This window comes from Phodopus roborovskii, unplaced genomic scaffold (genome assembly GCF_943737965.1).
Source record: "Phodopus roborovskii unplaced genomic scaffold, PHOROB, whole genome shotgun sequence".
Taxonomy (NCBI): domain Eukaryota; kingdom Metazoa; phylum Chordata; class Mammalia; order Rodentia; family Cricetidae; genus Phodopus; species Phodopus roborovskii.
The window spans coordinates 13281705-13300337 of NW_026126540.1; the positions used below are offsets into that span (position 1 = coordinate 13281705).

The 18633-nt window shown below is 41.3% G+C and overlaps 1 protein-coding gene across 11 annotated transcripts in view; it reads right to left on the bottom strand.

Moving 5' to 3' along the window:
* Window positions 1–6773: 6773 nt before the first annotated feature.
* Window positions 6774–18633, bottom strand: part of Rapgef2 (Rap guanine nucleotide exchange factor 2) — a 207353-nt gene continuing 195493 nt past the window's right edge. For 6 of the 11 annotated variants that reach the window (XM_051199116.1, XM_051199118.1, XM_051199114.1 and 3 more), the window contains 5 exons: window positions 15456–15608; window positions 12855–13080; window positions 11715–12274; window positions 9461–9760; window positions 6774–7257 (listed from right to left, as the gene is read on the bottom strand). In XM_051199116.1, coding sequence (XP_051055073.1) covers window positions 7232–7257; window positions 9461–9760; window positions 11715–12274; window positions 12855–13080; window positions 15456–15608 — 1265 coding nt within the window. In that variant the 3' untranslated portion in view covers window positions 6774–7231. The remainder of the gene's footprint in view (window positions 7258–9460; window positions 9761–11714; window positions 12275–12854; window positions 13081–15455; window positions 15609–18633) is intronic. The other 5 variants (XM_051199117.1, XM_051199119.1, XM_051199115.1 and 2 more) reach the window with 1 other exon arrangement.

Sequence of the window (18633 nt, forward strand, 5' to 3'; positions counted from 1 at the left end):
TGCTTTTTCTAGAACTACTAGATCTCCTGCTGAGAAAGGCAAACTCCAGAGAGTTTTAAACTCACAAAACAATTTTTGTATACACAACAAACCCAAGCTATCACACTGCTATTACTAACCAAAATTTTTAATTTTTACTGTTTCTTTACTTAAAAGAACTTGCTTTTCAATGACCACTCTCAGTATCGCCTATGTCTTATGGTAAATAATCGGATGAAAATAAAAAGGGTTTAAAGTTTATGAAAGTTCTGAGGATCTAAGGAAGTGATCTAAGGTGTGTGAATGCAAATTGTGAAGGCCTGAGGAAGTGACTTAAGGTATGTGAAATAGTATTTAAAGATGATACCTAATATTGAGACTAATAAAGTTTATAGAGTTTTAACATATTAATCAGTAGAGCTCTGATAAGCTATTAATCTGGCCTTGGTAAAGCAGTGGTTACCATTATCATAGTCAAAGACTTAAAACTTTACATTTCCTTTGGACCTACAACAGGGATGAGAAACAAGGAGTGTTGTGGACAGGGTGTTTATTTAGGGATAGTGCCGGCAAGTATGTCCTGCAAAGGTTTTATTACTTCATTACTGTTATAGCTTTTGTCTCATCACCTCCTGAATTTCAGCCAACTTTCTACTTTTTCCTTTTTTTTCTTACTGAGAGCTATTCTTGCTTTAAGTCTTCTGTGATTTCACATCTTTCTTCTTTCATACCTTGTTTTTTGTTTTTGTTTGTGTTTGCTTTTGCACAGTTTTCTCCAGGTTGTAATGAGTTAATTCTTACATTCCATATTGTGCAGCATTCCTCTAGAACCCTCTTACAGGCTGCTCCTGAGCCTACACTAACAACCCGTAGGCCACACATCTCCTGGCATTTGGCCTTGATGGCACCTCCACCCAATCTCATTGATGAGATCACCAAGTTCCCCTATCTAGATCCCTAACTACATGAAACACTCTCCCAAAGAAAATGTCTTTAGAAGGTTCTGTTATTCACACCAGTTTAGAACAAGACCCACTACTACAGTTTAAAGCCAAATTTAAAGCAAGTTTTAATTAAATACTGGCCAAGTGGATGGGCTCTGGCCAGGTCCACACCCAGGTTCCCAGGAAATAGCCCCAACTGAGTGTTTAGGAGCTTAAGGTATTTCCCATCAGGTCCAACCAGGGTAAGCATACATCTTGACATTTTTCCTGCCTATGTCCAACTGGCATATCCATTCAGGGGCAAGTGTACATCCTGAGATATTTCCTTCCTGTGAACCTCCCACCCACATGTGATCAAACACATCTGGTGCAGATGGGTCAAACAAACACGTTTAGGGGAGTGAAATTATGTGGCTTATAATCTCCCATAAACAATAGCCTCCAGTATTTCAGGAGCTATATGTCTTTGGGCAAGGGGCTTGCAGATCAGAGGCATTTTTGTTTCATGGATCACTTAGGTATAATTATTAAAACTTAAAATGTAACTTTGGTTCTCATAGTACCTCGGTTCACTCAGGCAAAATCTATAAGCATGAGGCATCTAGACAAGTGCCTGAAATGAGTTTACAACTGTTATCTAACACACTGTCCACATTGTCATTTTAGTGACAAATGTGGCATGTACATGGTTCTAAATCAATTCTGTAGGTTTTGGGGGCAGAAAAATCTTCATTGATTTAAGTTAAGGAAAACCTGCAACGTTCTGTGATGCTGTTAATTCATTGTTTCCCACCTAGCTTTCATCAACACCTTGGTATCAAATCAAATAGTTTATTGCTTAAATTTTATAACCTATCTAAAAAAAAATGGAACTTATTTGAGGCACTGAACTTCAATTTCTCCTCTATAAACTGGCCCTTAGGTATTTTACTCATGATTTAGCTACTTTTTTTTCCCCCAATGCCAAGGTTTTTGTAATCTATATTGGCCACAAAATGGGGTTCAAAGATCTCTTGAATTTCTGTAAGTTTTGCTGCTAAACAGCCACAGCATTGTGAAAATCAAGTGGGCATTACGGGCAGATCTCAAGCACAGACAGACATTTTAATACATCTTCCTGGTATTAGATGTTTAAAAGAGACATAATTTATAAATTATTTTTCCAATCTTGTAAGTGCTTTGACTCACTCTCCCAACTAGGTAAAAATGCTTGTGGTGGTTTGAAAGAAAATGCTCCCCTCCCCCCACCAAGAGAGTGGCATTATTAGGAGGTATGACCTTGTTGGAGTAGGTTTTGCCTTGTTGGAGGAAGTGTCACTGTGGAGATAGGCTTGAGATCTCCTTCACTTAAGCTATGCCCAGTTCACTTCCTGTTGCATGCAAGATATAGAACTATCAGCTATCTGTCCAGCACCATGTTTGCCTGAACACTGCCATGACCCACCACAATGGTGATGGACTAAACCTCTGAAACTGTAATGATTTTCTTTATAAGAGTTGCCATGGTCATGGTGTCTCTTCACAAAAGTAGAAACCCTAAGACAATGCTCATTTGTTTAAATGTTTAAATTTCATTTGTTTAAATTGTTTAAATTTCATCCCCCCAATAAAGTATTTCTCAATATATGATCTTGAAGGTATGCTTTGTGTATGCCACATTCCCCAGATGCACATGGAGGCCAGAAGATGGTGTCAGATCCCCTAGCATAGGAGTTACCAAGTAGTTATGAGCTGTCTGATATGAGTGCTGATAACAGAAGCTGGGTCCTCTAGAACACTCTCAAACACTGAGAAACCCTTCATCTTTGCTGATCTTCCTAATCTTCACAATCTCCAGACAACCTGGCTCCTTGGGTGCAACATGATCTTCATTCTCCAAATCAGGATGGTTTGTTGTTGTTGCTTGAGACAGGGTTTCATGTTGTGCAGACTAGCCTCAAACTCATTCTAATCCCCATCTCAATCCCATGAATGCTGAAATTACAAGTGTTTGCCAGCACACCCAGTTTTATGGGATGCTAGGATGGAATCTGGGTCATGCCTATTAAGCAAGCACTCAACTGAGCTACATCTCCAGACCAGAATCAGCTATATTTATTCTGTGTATGGTGCGTGAGTAGGGGTTTCTAACTGTTCACACATGTATGTAGGTCAGAGGCTAATTTCAGTTGGCTTCCTCAGTCACTATCCACTTTAGTTTTGGGACTGTCTTTTGATGAACATGGAGAGCTAGTCTGGCTGGTCAGCAAGACCCTTTTGTCCTCCTGTCTCTTCCTTTAACTGGGCTTACAGGCTCCAAACTTAGGTCCTCAAGCTTGCTTGGCTATATCCCCAACCCCCTGAATCAGTTATTTTTTTTTTTTAAAGAGAATTATTATAGAATCAAGGGCTCTAGAGTTTCTATTTCTTTAACATGAATGTATGATAATACATTGAATAACATAGAAACATATCTGACATGCTAACTCATACACCCCCAGAAGCCTGAACCACTTAAAAGAACATTTTGAGTATAATAGACTATAATATAATAGACTATTATAAATGGGGGCTGGAGCACTAGCTGCTCTGCAAGAGGACCCAGGTTTGATTCCCAGCACCTACACGGTAGCTTACAAGCATCTGTCACTACACTTCCATATGCCCTTTTCTGGTCTCCAGGGTCCATGCATGTAACACACATAAGTATAATATAAAATAATAGTAATAAAGTAAGTATAGATGAACATATAGATGCTTTCTTAATTTTGAAACAGGTTGAAGAAACTATCTAGGGCTATAACATGTACATAGAAAAACACAGAAAAAGTGTTTGCATTAGGGAGAAGGTAAGACGCTTATCCAAACTTCCTACATCCCTACAACATGGTGACTAGGTGTGTCTCCATGGCAAAGCACTTGTGGAATCTCAGTCCTGGGCTTGATCCCACTGCTGAAAGAACAAACTTGGCAGAGTCCAAGAATAGTCAAGTGAGTGCAAGGGGAATTCTGGGTGCTTGTGAGAAAACTCCAAGAAAACCCCAGTTTCTGCAAACACAAAATTGTTCTTGTAATGTGCTTTCATGCCCCTCCCGGGGTAGCAGGCAGGAGTGAGCTTACTTCAGCTGTTATTCATATGTCTCTATAGAAAACAAGTTTTTGCCACATGTGGCTTGTCCTTTTGATTGAGCTCACTCACGTGACTCTTAATTAACCCTCCAAGTATAAATTGTCTGATGCTCTGAATAAAACTGGCTATTGCATGAGACATTAGTCTGCTCATTTTTAGGCCCCACTCTCTAAGGTTCACACTGCCAACTAGAGCAGTAAACGGCAGAGTTACACTATTCACACAGATGGAAACTAGCCCTCCCCACCCCCACTCCTATCCCAACTAGCTGTATCCGGTAGATACTTACTTATTGCTTGAAGTCCTAGAGTCAGCTATTTGGCTCTGAAGGCTGCTTGCTAAGAGTGTAGAAGGGTAATAAGACAGAAGGATGGCAACCACAAGTAACTTGCCAACCTTCTTTTTGCAGCAACAAAAAGTGATGAGGATATTCTCTAAAACAACTGAGACTGCTAGAACAGCAACCTTTCCTTTTTCTTCAAATCCCCTAACCATTTTGATAGATTTAACAAAAGTTGGTGGGTGGGAGGGCCTTCCTCCCACTTCTCTTTCCATTTCCTGGTCTCCCAATTTCTGTGTATCCAGTTCAGTTCCTCAGACTTTTACTTACATATCCTGATGGAAGAATCTTTCATCTCAAAATGTATTTAAGTAGGCTGTACTTTACTGATTTTCTCTATTAAAATATAAATGCTCTTTTTTATGAACCAAATACTATTATTTGTCAGACCAAGCTTGCTTATTGGGTAACAGGCTTTGGGTTCAATCCCAGCAGTGAAAACAAAAGAGTTCACAGACCAAAGAGTATCACGGGCTAGCTGGACATCTACAACACTTGGCCAAATTGTTCTTGGTTATTGATTGTGACTATCAATGAATGTCATTTTGAGTTTTCTATATTCCAGAAATAAAAAATGTTATGTACTATAGAGATTCACATTGGAACAAGGTACAGAGGAGACAAATGCTACAGTGAGCCTCAAGAAACATGGAAGAATTTGAATGTGGTTTAATTGGTGCTAAAATTAATGATATTTTGACTAAATAAAGAACCATAAGAAAGAGGTTATCACTCTGCTTCTGCCAAGCACAATGCTAACTTTTCAGCCTCCTGAGGTCCAATCCTATAGTGTAATCTCTGCTTCATTTCAGTAATAAAAAGCATGCACAATTCATTAAAAATTTAGACAAGGCTTTATGTTATATTTATTTATTCTCCAGCTTGTACAAACTGGATGTAGAAGCATAAACATAGTACATTTCTACCATCTTCAACAAAAATATAACCAATATGTACAATTATTGTATTAAAAATACAAAAGGGATACAGACTCCACCAATGTCTTTCTAAAAGACATACAGGTACAAGTAGTATCAAAAGTATGAGGAAATCACCAGTTAATTTTACATTCTGCACTTGACATCACAGAGCGAACTGAGATTAGCAGTCCTATGTTCTACAATTACTTAATGTTTAGATAACATCTGTGCAATTTGTGATAGAGCTAGATTTTTGTCTTTCTATATGCACATGAGGTCCATAGCCTATATAGTAAAACTGGCAATAATGCATATTACATGTAAAATTACAAATGCGTAAGTGACAATGTGATACATAAGTAGACAAATGCCATGACATAGAAGAGAATTATTAAATAAAGCACTGACATTTTTTGACACAGTGAAAAAACACTGCAATTCGACTTTTAAAATTTGAAGCTATTTACGTTTATCTACTGATCAATATGATCAGCTGAATTTAATGGAAAAATCCAAGACCAGCAGCCCCTCACATCTGAGTACTACTCGGATTGGCAGCCTTCACTTTTCCGGAGTCTGTGCAAAAACAACACAAAAATAGAACAATGGGGTCATTTTCAGTCATTCTAGGGTTCATAGCAGCTGTGAGCAGATGGGCGCCACACTTAGGCCTTCTCTATATGCAGCGCCCACAAAGCCACTTACAGGTCAGTCTTTGGTGACTAACCCACCTTGCAAAGGCTGGCATATCTAACCACGTGACCTTTAATCATGTTTAAAGACATACTCTCTGGTGCCAATTCAACAAGGGGAGGCTGTCTTGAAAGAGCAGTATGAACAGCTGGCATTCACTCCAACACCCCGAGCTGCTTCACTGCGATGTTATCCAGTTATGTTTCTTTCTTTTTAAAAATAAAAACAAAAAGCTCTAAAACTCTAAATTAACAAAACAAAAACAAAACAAAACAAAACAAAACAAAAAAAGACAAAAATAAAAAAAAAACCCATAACTTAAAAACAGGGGTTGCCATCCATTGTAACTGAGCAGGACAACTCTCAAATAACACCGCCCTGCCTCATAAGGCTCAGACAGGACACAGGAATCCCCGTTCCCTCCCCTGGCCATGTGCAAACAGTTTTACATTAGAGCCTCACCCACTGGGGAAGAAGCAGGTGAGGAGTCTTGGTATTTAAGTAATTGGCTAACATTTGATGCTTCTGGGATAGGGCACTTCACGGGCAAGGCCAGAAGGACATGGGAAGACAGCGTCACTGCCAGGTCTTCCCTTGGTGCGGCCACACCCTGTCCGGCATATTTGGTTTTTCAGAAACCCAGGCTGGCAATCCTACTTAAGGTTCAAAATAATACTGTAATCATTAAATGGATATAACATTTACTCTCTGAACACAATCTTTAAACTCATTTTTTAAAGGATATTGTAAACAAGTGGACAAGCACTGTACTCAAAGGATTTCATGTCTGTCTTTGTCTTCCTTGGTGGGTGCAGGACCCCAAGTAGTTCAAAGGCTAGCTTTTCTCATCTTCCACATGAGATTGAGGGCTAGGGCTGGATTGAAATATAGGAGGAAGATTGAAAACTCCTTCCAGGCATGGAGAAGTGCAGCCAGAGGGAATCACCTCACGATGATCTTGGAATTTGGAATGATACTGCGTGATGTGGCAGGCAGCAGCTTGGAGACTGCTGGACTGTGCATCTCAAGCAATAAGGTCTGCAAAGTGCCAGGGCAATTTCTTCACAGTATTTCACATGCAAAGGGGGAAGGAAGAAGGGGAGAAGAAGCCCCATGCTGCTTTAAGGCAGGGAAGGAGGCAAACTGGTCCACCATCCTCAGGATGTGCGTGCCAAGGCTCCAATGCTTCCGACATCTTCTTGTGCTCTCCTTTCGGCGGCTCGCTCTGGATTAAGAAGCCTGTGCCTCAAACCGCAGATACCTGTTCATCTTCTGCATATGCAGCAGGAGAGAAAACAAAATAAATAAAAATTCAACAAAAATAGACAGTTGTGTGTGTGTGTGTGCTATCATGTTCACGTAGGTTAAGAAAAATACATATGTAGCTTGCTTAAATCTTTTGCATTTTTGGCAAACAGTTATTGGTAATTTTAAAAGTTTAAAAATGGGTGCATCATGTGAATCTTTAAACACATATACACAATATATTTGGGGGGGGATTGATATGGGTCACTCTATGCAGCCCTGGCTGTCCTGGACCTCTGTATGTAGGGAGGGTTGGCCCTGAACATAAAGAGACCTGCCTGCCTTGTGTACCATCATACTTGGCTTTTACACACTATTAAAAAGGCAGCTGTGAGTGGTCATTCAGGTCCATAATTCCAGTACCCAGGAGCAAATATCTGAAGCCAGTCTGGCCCGTCTTAAGAATAGTTACAGTTGTGATGGTCTAGGTTATCACCTTGACAAACTGGAAAGAGGGCATTTAAGAACTGCCTCTATAGAGTGCCCTGTAAGGCATTTTCTTGATTGCCAATTTATATAGGAAGGCCTAGCCCACCGTGGGTGATGCCATCCCTAGGAAAGTGGAAGTTGGTTGTATATGAGTGATAGGTGAATGTGACGAATGTGAGCTTGGGAGTAAACCAGCAAGCAGTGTTTCCCCATGGTTTCTGCTTCAGTTCCTGCTCTAACTTCCCTGAATAATGGACTGTTACCTGGAATGTAATAAACCCTTAGCTCCCCAACCTGCTTTTGGTCAGAATGTTTTTTTTTTTTTTTTTTTTTTTTTTTTTTTTTTTTTGTAACAGCAAAAGAAACGAAACTAAGATGCCAATAAATAAATAAAAATAAATACATTGAATGCTTATTGGTTGTAAAGTTATTAATAACCATTTAAGTTCTAAAGTAACAGGTATTTTTCTAAGATTTATTTTTAAGCATATGTATGCATGTTTCTGTGTGTGGTATGTGCATGTGAGTTCAGTTGTTCATGGAAGCCAGAGAGAATGATTAGCTCCCTTGGAGTAAGAGTTTTAGGCAGTTTTGAATCACACTACACGGGTGTTAGAACCTGAATTTCTAAGGGCAGTATATACTCTTAACCATAGAGCTGTGTCTCCAGGCCTTCCTTTAATTTTTTTTTCTAAGTGGAGAAAGGAGAGGAGAGAGATGGGGAGGAGAAGGAGGAAGGGAGAGAAAGAGAGAGAGAGAATGGTGAGTGCAGTTGCCCACAGAGATCAGCAGAGTGTGTTGGGTCTCTTGGCTGTTGGAGTTATAGGCTGCTGTAAGCTGAACTCAGGTCCTCTGATAGACCAACAAGAGCTCTTAGCTACTGAACCATCTCTCCAGCCTCAAGTCCCTCATTTTTAACAATACAATTATATATTAAGACATACAGAATTCCTTTTCCCGAGGTCTGGGGGTTTGCTTCTTGCACCCACATGGCAGGTCACAACCTTCTAAAACAGTTCTAGGGAATCAAATATTTTCTGGTCTCTACAGGCAAAAGGCACACACATACTGTGTATGTGTATTTATATTTATTTATTATGTTTTGAACTTTGCTATAATGGTTGTGTAATAAAACATACTACATTGAATATTTAACAAGTGAAGGGCAGGAACTCCTCTTGCCCTCAAAGCAATGTTAGCAGGGACATCCGCAGAAAAGCAGAAAGCCCTAAAGTGTGCACAGCATTTACGAGCCCTCCATTTCCAAGCCACTTTCTACCCATAAAGTGTCCATCTGCAATGTTTCCACTTGAAACCAGCCCAGTTTCAATAGGTCAAGATATTTCTCTGAATTCCTAAAATGAGCAACAACCAGAGGTTTTCACTCTTCGCCTTAGAATTTCAGTTTCACTAAGTATTGTCCTGGAAATCCAGGCTAGGCTGTCTAGGGTAGAACTTGCCTAGCAGCCAGTAGGTCCTGGGCTCTAGCCTGAAAAAGATTGAAACTCCAGTCATGCGCACAATTTCTTTACAAGCAACCCTTTTGTAATTGTTGGCACTTCTTAAACCATTTAAAAAGTTCTTCTTCCTGCCAAAGAGGGGAAAAACCCTCCACAGCAAGCAGTTGAAGAGCCTGGAGCCACTGCCCTGATCTCCCCCACCACCGCAAACAAGTGGGACCAGGAGCTGACAGCAGGTAACCCAGGAGCTAGGTGGGATGGAATAGAGGTGGGGAACCTACCGTCCTCTTCGGCAGCGCCAGTGAAGCCCTGCGGCTGGAAGGGTGCTAGGCGTGGGTCTGCATCACTGGGCTTGTGCCATTGCGGTTTACTTCCTGGCCTGCTGGCTGCAGGAGGCGTCTGCACTGGAGCCGGGGCCTCGGTGGGCCGTGCCACCATGCGGGACCGCTGCAGGGCCACGTTGTAGTCTGGGGGCTTCCGGGCTGGGTGGCAAGGCCCTTCAGGGAAATCAGCGATGGGGATGCCCACATAGCCTGGAGGTGTGGGCGGTGGTTCCCGGTACCTGCCCTCCTTCCGTGCTGCTGAGAGAAGGCAGGGTGTCAGGACCAAGGCCTTTCGTGCTGCATAAGGTGCAGGATAAAAACACCTTTCAAGACATGCCAGGGAGCTGAGCTGCCTGCAGCAAATACCAGGTCATTTCTGTGCAGTGGATAACTGCTGAGTAAAGCTACTACTATAAACCAAGGGGATTCAACTAAAAATGGGTGAGGTTAAAACTAGCCTCTCAGTCCTACTCTGAGGTACAAGAGGGACCAGGAGCATGCCTGGAACACATCAGTGAAGGGTCACACACACACACACACACACACACACACACACACACGCACGCACGCACGCACGCACGCACGCACGCACGCACGCACGCGCGCAAACAACAACAAAACTCCCTCTCCTCTTCTCTCTGTACTTGGAGAGAGGTAACAGTTCATGTTTGTTAGGCAAGTCCCAACATTATCAAATGGAGAATCAGTTCCACATTCTAGGTCTCTAGGTTTCACTTTGAAAAACAGTAAGTTAAAATAAAATTAGAAAAATGGCACAGGATGCCAACTGTAAAAGCCCTGGAAACCAAAAGGGCAGTTAGTTGCTTTTCTTAAAACCCATGATTTCATTAATGAGAAACCTTTAGTCTCTGTGAATTGCAATATGAAATTTGTGAAACTGAATACAGCTCAAGCTTTCTTAATTTTTGTTAGTAACTAGACATCATTTTCCTTTCCTCTTCAGCAATAAAAATTGTGAGAATTAGTTAATGGAAAATGGCTCAAAACAATCAACCTAAGAACTGTAAACTGTTACCTTGTCTTTAGGAAGCATTAAATTTGATATCCATGCATCACTTTTTTATGTGGCTACATCACCACTATTTTCTCATTAATACAAATGATGCTTGTATTCTACAAGTTTCTCTCTATACCTCATAATCTACCTTGCAGTTCTATGAGACTGTCATTGTACACCCTACACAGACTGGAACCCTGTGAATGAGGGAACACACTTGTCTTTTACACCAGCATCTTTCAGGGCCCCTGATTTGATGGCACTGTCTTCAGCCAGACCTCTTCCCTCCTCACAATAACCCCACTAAGATAAAATTCTTGAGGCAGGTGGTGGTGGCGCTTGCCTTTAATCTCTACACTCAGGAGGCAGAGGTAGAGGCAGGCGGATCTTTGTGACTTCAAGGTCAGCCTGGTCTACAAAGTGAATTGCAGGACAGCCAGCCAGTCTACACAGAGAAGCCCTGCCTCAAAAAAAAAAAAAAAAAAAAAACAAAAATGATTGGGGCTGGAGAGATGGCTGGGTGGTTTGAGACCACTGGTTGCTCTTTCAGAGCACCCACATGACAGTGCCTAACTACCTCTAGCTCCAGGGGGTCTGACACTCTCACAGAGACTTATATGCAGGGGAAACACCAATGCACATAAAATAATTTTTAAAAAGAAAATTATGAAACTTGCATTACAGACGAGCAGGCACAGCTGAGTGAAGTGTCAAAACAGGGGTCCTAGCTCTGCCTGATCCTCCTCACCCCCATCCCGTGCTTTTACTTTTAGTTCTAAACTCCACAAGGAATTTGTGTAGTAGAAACATGTCTGAATAACAAAACCAAAAAGAAAAATTTCAAAACTACAAAGAATAAAGAGTTCTTGATACAACTCAAGGGGATAAGAGAATAATAAACCTTTTTTTCCCCCTGAGTTTCAATGAAAGGAAATTACTCCTTTGTAAAGAACATAGGCACCTATTCTAGTAATTTTCAGGCAGTATCAACAACCTATTGACTCTGAGGGCTAAGCTTTATTGAATGTTGAAGTGTATGTCTCTGACCACAAACTCAGCTGTAATGCCCTAGCACTTCACAGTTTGGACCACCCTGCTGATCTGGACCCATATGTGCCAATGGACAACCTGAGGGGGAAACCCAGTTTCCACCCACGGTCCAGGTGCACCCCAGCATTCCATTTCCACACTTACCAACGAGCCCCTTTGTAGTACTTGACGTCACAGCTATGTGGGCAGGCATGGGGACAGGTCTGGCTTCCTCTGTGGTCACAGGCACCATGGTGCTACTTTCTGCCTCAATAGAGACATCCTTGCCACCCCTTCGCTTAATAGTGCCCGTGTCACCTTCGGAGTCTTCTCCCCAGTAGCCCGTGGAAGATGCCCAGCTTGCCCGGGATTGGGCTTGTTCAAGACTCTCCCTACTTTGATTTTGTCTATTATATTTTGTGCTATGATCAGAAAACATAATTTGGTCCATATGGCTACCAGAGGCCCATATGCCTGCAGCATCCCCTGCATAGTCAAAGTGAGTGTGCCCAAACGGCAATGTCTCCCAGCTTCTCTGGTGCTGGATGGTCTGGATGTTGTCATGGGAACCACTTGAACATGATGTCCAGCTCCCACGGCCGCTGTCAGCGGCATCAAGGGAAGCACGGTCCCCTTGGTCATGGGAGAGCTCCTCTGCGCTAGGAGAAGAGATGACAGTTGCTGCTGCATACAGGCCTCGGCTTTCAGACATGGGGGCATACGACCTGTTGGCCAAAACAAAGGAAAGGAAGGTGTGAGAGTGTTAAAGAACCTTTTGCTGATAACTGTTTTGCTGCTTTGAGACAGGTTTGTAGTCTAGGCTGGCCCTGAACTCATGAACCTCTTACCTCAGCCTAAGTGCTAGGATAATAGGCTTGGGCCACTATGCCTGTATCTTTTCCCCTAGAAAAGTGGCTTTCTTCCATCCCAGAGAAAGGAAGAAATTACTCTTGAATGGGTTCAGAGTGGCCAGTTATGCCATATCATTCATCCACCTTTTTACAAAGCAAAAACAGGGAAGAGGCCAACAACTTGCTACAAAAAAAAAAAAAAAAAAAAAAAAAAAGGAGCACTCTCCTTACAAGGCTCAGGGTGGCTGAATATACTGTGGTTACCTATGGAAATCAGCTCAGACAGTGACTGGGGTGTGTCTTACTGGTACAGTCTTCCTCCAGCATAGAGCCCCAGTGGACTACAGGAGAATAAACACAACTACAAAAGCAGTCTGCATAACAAAAATAGCATGGCACTTAATAACAGACCCATGGGATGAGAAAGGAGAGAACACAAGCAGCAGACGCTTACCCTAAGCTGTATTGATCAGGCTCAATCAGGGTCCGTCGCTCCATCCTGCCCACACCTAGGTTGGTCTCCACAATGCTGACAGAATGCCTCTGGCGCCGTTCATCATGCAGAGAGACTGGCACCGAGTCAAAAGAGGAATTGCTGACAATACTGGATCGTGAAGAGATTTCACTGTGACCAGAATCTGAAAAGTTATCCACAGTACCACTGGGAGCCAGTGTATAACCTGAATGAGAAATGCACATTCAGTAATTATACATTTTAGGTTTCCAAAAGGGGGGAAATTAAATGTTGACAACCAAGTAGGGGTTTTCTCAAAAACTTTTATAAACAGGCGATTAAGGGATTAAAATTTTACTTTAATAAAGTATAAATTGCCTATTCAGTGCTCAGGGAAAACCATCTATTGTTTTTCACCATAGATTAAAAATGGAAAATCTATGGTATTCCTTAACTATTTTTGCTTCTTTAGCTACAAACCATACTAGCATGCCTGAGGAACCAGTTCTAATCTCAGCAGCATAAAATGACAGAACTGGCTCTCCAAGACCCCCAAACCAAGCTTCATCAGTCTTAAAAGGATGAACTCAACCCTCAAACTGTTAGCGAGAGTCTTACTTTCTTTTTTATTTTTTTGTTTGTTGTTCAAGGCAGGGTTTATTTATGTAGCCCTGGCTGTTCTGGAGCTTGCTCTGGAGACCACACCTGGCTGGGACATCTTATTTTCAAGGGACATTTTGATTTTAAGAGGATGGAACAAAAGTTTGACAGGATGTACCCACACATTCTTACAACTTAGAGTAGACAGATGAATTCAAAGAGTAAGACCAGCCAGGCAGTGGTGGAGCATGCCATCACCACAGTTCTTGGGAGGCAGAGGCAGGGGGTCTCTGTGAGTTTAGGCCTGGCCTAAAGAATAAAAATATTCTTTTTTGGATTTCTGCCATTTATTTCTTCAACATTAAAAATTTATTAGTTGAAATGACCTACAAGATAGCTTTTTTGAAGGATGTTGTGTGCATTTCCCCTGCCCAGCACTGTAAAATCCCTCAATAGAGGTCCATTTCCTGGCCTGAAAGGACTTTTACCTCTCAGCTGTTCCTAAAAATAATTCTGAAAGTCACATGGTTTGGGGGGGGGGGGAACTTGTAGTGACATTTTTACATTTTTAATGAACAATTCCTCAATCTTTCTTAGCACTCAATTTTTAAATTTCCATTACGATACTAAGGCTAGTAAACAGATATAATCATGCACAATGTAAATTTCTCATCTTCTAAGGCTGGAGTCTTGTTATAGAGCCCAGGTTAGGCTCTAACCTTTCTGTCACAACTACCTCAGTTTTGGGATTAGGCCCATGCAATACCTCACCTACCATAACATAAAGTTTGCCAATACCACTTAAAAAAAAAAAAAAAAAATACACCAACAAAACCTGGGAACATCTAAATGGCAAACTCATATCATATCAATCCAAAATTGGAAATTGGACCCCTGATTTTATTACAGGTCTTAAGATTTAGCATGCTCATTTGTGGTATTTTTGTTTTTCTTTATAATCACACCGCAAAGTTCCAACAGACAAGGTTAAAACCCTCCCTAAAAAGTCTGCCCCAAAATTGACGCTTGGAGGAACTGTACCATTTTCTTAGCCAGTGAGCCAACTAGCTTTCTTGCCAGGGTTGATCTTAAAAGCCCTACCCATCCCATGGCTCCCTGGAGCACTGTTGTTCTTGCTGCAGTTCTCAATTCCAAGAGAAGCTGGGTAAGTCCAACTGCCAGGAGCCAGCAGACCTCAGTGGATATCAGCACTACCTGGGGAGACCTGGAGCCAAGGAACCCAGGTGCACAGGGTTGGAGAGCAATGGGTAGGCTGGCTGTGCTGTGTCACTAACATTTTAGCTCTTTTCATACTTCCAAAAGGAAAACAGCCTCTCTTACTACTGGTTGACACAAACTCAATGAAAGGCCAGGGGAGGGATCAGTATGGGGAGCTTTGGGAAGAGATTATCAGCTATATTAATCTGAGAAAATATCAATCTAAGGATGGAAGTAGTCTCTTCAAAACGAGAAAAGCAATCAAGACCTGCATTTGTGTAATGAAGAAAATAACGAACATTAATTTTTCCCATCTTCAAGGAGGCGTCTACATTATTATTGCATAACTTTCAATTTAATTAGAACCAATTTCAATATAAAATAATTCTCCCTGTATTTACAATGAGTTAAAAGAAAACGATTTTAAAAAGGGTTTGTGTTAATCCATATCTCAGGCAGTAGGAATGTGATAAGGGACTCAGAAGCTAAGGGTTCCCAGTACCCTCAAGCCAGTTACAGCAGACAGGAGCTGCAGGGATCTAGCAGGCTGGTGGTAGAACCTACTTCAGTGCCCCAAGGAAATGAAAACAGCTCCAACCAGGAAGGAGGGCTGGCTGAGAACATACTACCTTCTATCTAATTTATTGCTCATTTGTGTTTGTATTGTTCTTAAATTTTTAGTGTTCTTTCTTATTTAAGCTCTGGTCCATAGACCTGCCATGTGATTTCTCTCCTGCTGGACTAACTGTGTAGATTTGAGAAGGGCAGGAAACTGAGCCCTACCTTTCCTTGGAGAGCTCTGAGGAGAGGTGGGGGATGATGACAGCTGCGAAGAGGCGTTTGATATTGTGTCTTCTGCTTGCTTCCTATGACGCTCTAAACTCCCTTCTTCAGACAAGGATAGGATTTTCTTTAAAGCTTGAGGAGAGTTTATGCCTATAAAAAAAAAAAAATAATTCAGGCACCCGTTTTTGAAACTGAAGGAGCTGAGGTAGCTCAGTGGTAGAACAGCTTCCTACTATGTACCAGCCTTTGCTTCTACTCTAGCATCAAACAAGCAAGGAATAAAAAAGACTGAAAGGAAATATTAAATATTAAAAGCAGTTTTCGTGTCAACATTCAGTATTGCCAATTTCAATCTATTTACAATCTAAATGTGCTCTTCTGGTGCATGGAGCAAGGCAGGGGGTGTGTGTGGCTTAGTTTCTGACTGATTATCCGGAGTAGTTGAAATGGACTGCTTTTGATGTTTCTCAGATTCTGAGCCCTGGTTATAATATTTTATTCAACTGTGTTTTGTTAAGTAACAATGGTGGTAATGGGGTTGGGGGGGGCAGAAAACTGGACAACATTTGAATTAAGGATGAAGGCAGCACATCCCATTTCAATTCCAGATGGCACTCAAGTCTGGATTAAGAAGAAGACGACATTTTAGTATTTTTGGAAATATCTCTGAGGAGGAAGGAATTGGTGGGGGTGGGGGCAAAGTAAAGGGTCAAGGGTTAACAGGAACCAACCAAGGGAAGTCAATGAAAGAGTGGCATGTCATTAATATTTGATCAAACAAAGAGTGGAGGGGAAGGCAGGAGGCAGCCTGTCTTCTGTGGTGCACTCCAGAAGGCCAGGAGAGGTTTCTGAAGGTAGATGGAGCCAGCATCAACGGAACAGAAGATGAAGGAAGCAGAATGACCCACGACAATGCAGTGAAATAAAGGCACATTAAAATGCGTTACAGATTCATTATTCTGAGGCTGCTTCTGAACAGCAAAGGCAGTTCTGCAAAGTCCAGATAGCCTGAAGCTACCTTAAGTCAGGGCTGGTTTTAATGGTCATAGACTTAACAAGTCCATTAAAAAGGAGTCAGCAGAATTTAACCTTTCAATGTTTCTTCTATTAGTGGGTTGATGCTCTTTTGCTTTTCTTTCTTTCCTTCTCTCTTTCTTTCTTTCTTTCTTTTTCTTTCTTTTTTTTTTTTTTTGAAACAGAAACTCGCATATCTGAGGCTGGCTTGGAACACTCTACATAGCTGAGGATGCCCTAGAACTTCTGATCCTATTGCCTCCACTCCCTGAGTTTTTGGATTACTGGCATTAGCAACCACACTCTGGGTTTATGTAGTACCGAGGATCAAACCCAGGAGTTCATACATGCCAGACAGGCAATCCACAAACTGAGCTCTATCGACAACCTCCTCGATGCTGTTTTAGTATAATTCTATTTTTAAAAAATCATTCTTAAAGCACCTCTCTGATTAAGTGTAGAAGGATTAATATAAACAGGATGCATAAAGAGATCCACTACATGAATGGGTAGTTTCTTCTCTTAAAACATTTTATTAAGTGGAGTGTGGTGACTCATACTTTTGGAGGGCAGTGGCACAGTGATCTCTTTCAGTTTGAAACTAGAATAGTCCACATAGTGAGACCTGACTCAAAAACAATTAACAGAAAAAAAAATAATAACAACCCCCCCACAGACTATGTATGTATGTGTGTGTCTCTATACAAGCACACTTTCTTATTTATCTTGTGTGTGTGTGTGTGTGTGTGTGTGTGTGTGTACACCATGGTGTGTGTGTGGTATTCAGAGGACAACTTGCAGGAGTTGGTTCTCTTCCTCCATAATGTAAGGCTTGCTAATGAGCATCTTTACCCTCTGAGTCATCTCCCATTTATTTGGGTGTATGGGAGTGGCACATGGATGGAGGGCAGAGGACAACTTGAAGAAGTTGGTTCTCTTTCTACAATGTGGGTACTAGGGATTGCAACTCAGGTATTTGGTTTGGTGTTAATAACCTTTACACACTGAGCCATTCTATTGACCTATGGATAATAGTTTTGACACAAAGCTATTTCCAGAGCCAGTGTCTCACACAGACACTTTCCAAAGACTTCCGTTATCTTTCAGTGGCCACAGGTAAAAATGCTACCCCTTAGCAGCCATGTTTGTGCTTCAAAGTGGTTCCAGTGTGATCTGTTTACTTTTTAAACAGGGCTTCATTAAGTATCCACAGCAGGCCTTAAATTTGTTATGCAGTCCAGACAGGTTCTAAACTCATAGTTTTCCCAAATGCTGGGATTACAGGCATGTATGACCACATCCCACAAGCGATGACTAAGTTACAAGATGCTGGCAGTATTTAGAACAAAACTATTTCATGAAATAGGATAGGGAATGAAACCTCTTAATATCTTTAAATTAGTATTTTTTTTTATAATGTGACTTTAGATACATTAAATTTAATATCTTAGGATGACAGGTGACATTTCATCTACATTATAAGGCTCATAAATTCAAATGAACCTAGAAGATATTTTGAGAGACATTCTCTTTGAGAAAATGGAAGACAGCTTTATATTCAGGAACGCCTACCTCACGTTAAATATAGCTAATGGGGTATTTCTAGATAAAAAGAAGAATGACAATCTTCCATATGCAAAGTTCAGGACAGAAGAGGAGACAGAGTCACACAGTGTGGGATTCGGGAATATACGTAGACTGAGAATACAGGTAACAGGAAAAAAAAAAAAAACATGTAATTCAATTTGTTTGTCATAAGAACTGGAGTTTGAAAGGAAAAATATGTCAAGAAAAGATTCTCATGTTCCTCACAAACTCAGCACATGAAATACACTCTTATCAGGAGGAGAATGCAGGTGGGACACAGTGCCCCGTTAACTCAAGAAGTGGGAACCAGTTTCCAAATCCTATTTCATGAGCCAGCTTTACCATTCTGTTTTCTTCTTCATATATTCAGAAATAAGAACAGTTGTATGGAAAGTCATTCTGCTGTGTATTCACAGAGAACCACACAGTGGGGTTACTGTTATGGGAAGAAGATGCCAGGTTTCCTGATTATCCAGGCATTAAGCTGTATCCTCTATTTCCTAAGTTACAAAATTAGTGATCAGCAAGTAAGAATCCACCTTCATGTCTGGCATGAGCCTTGGTTTGATCCCTA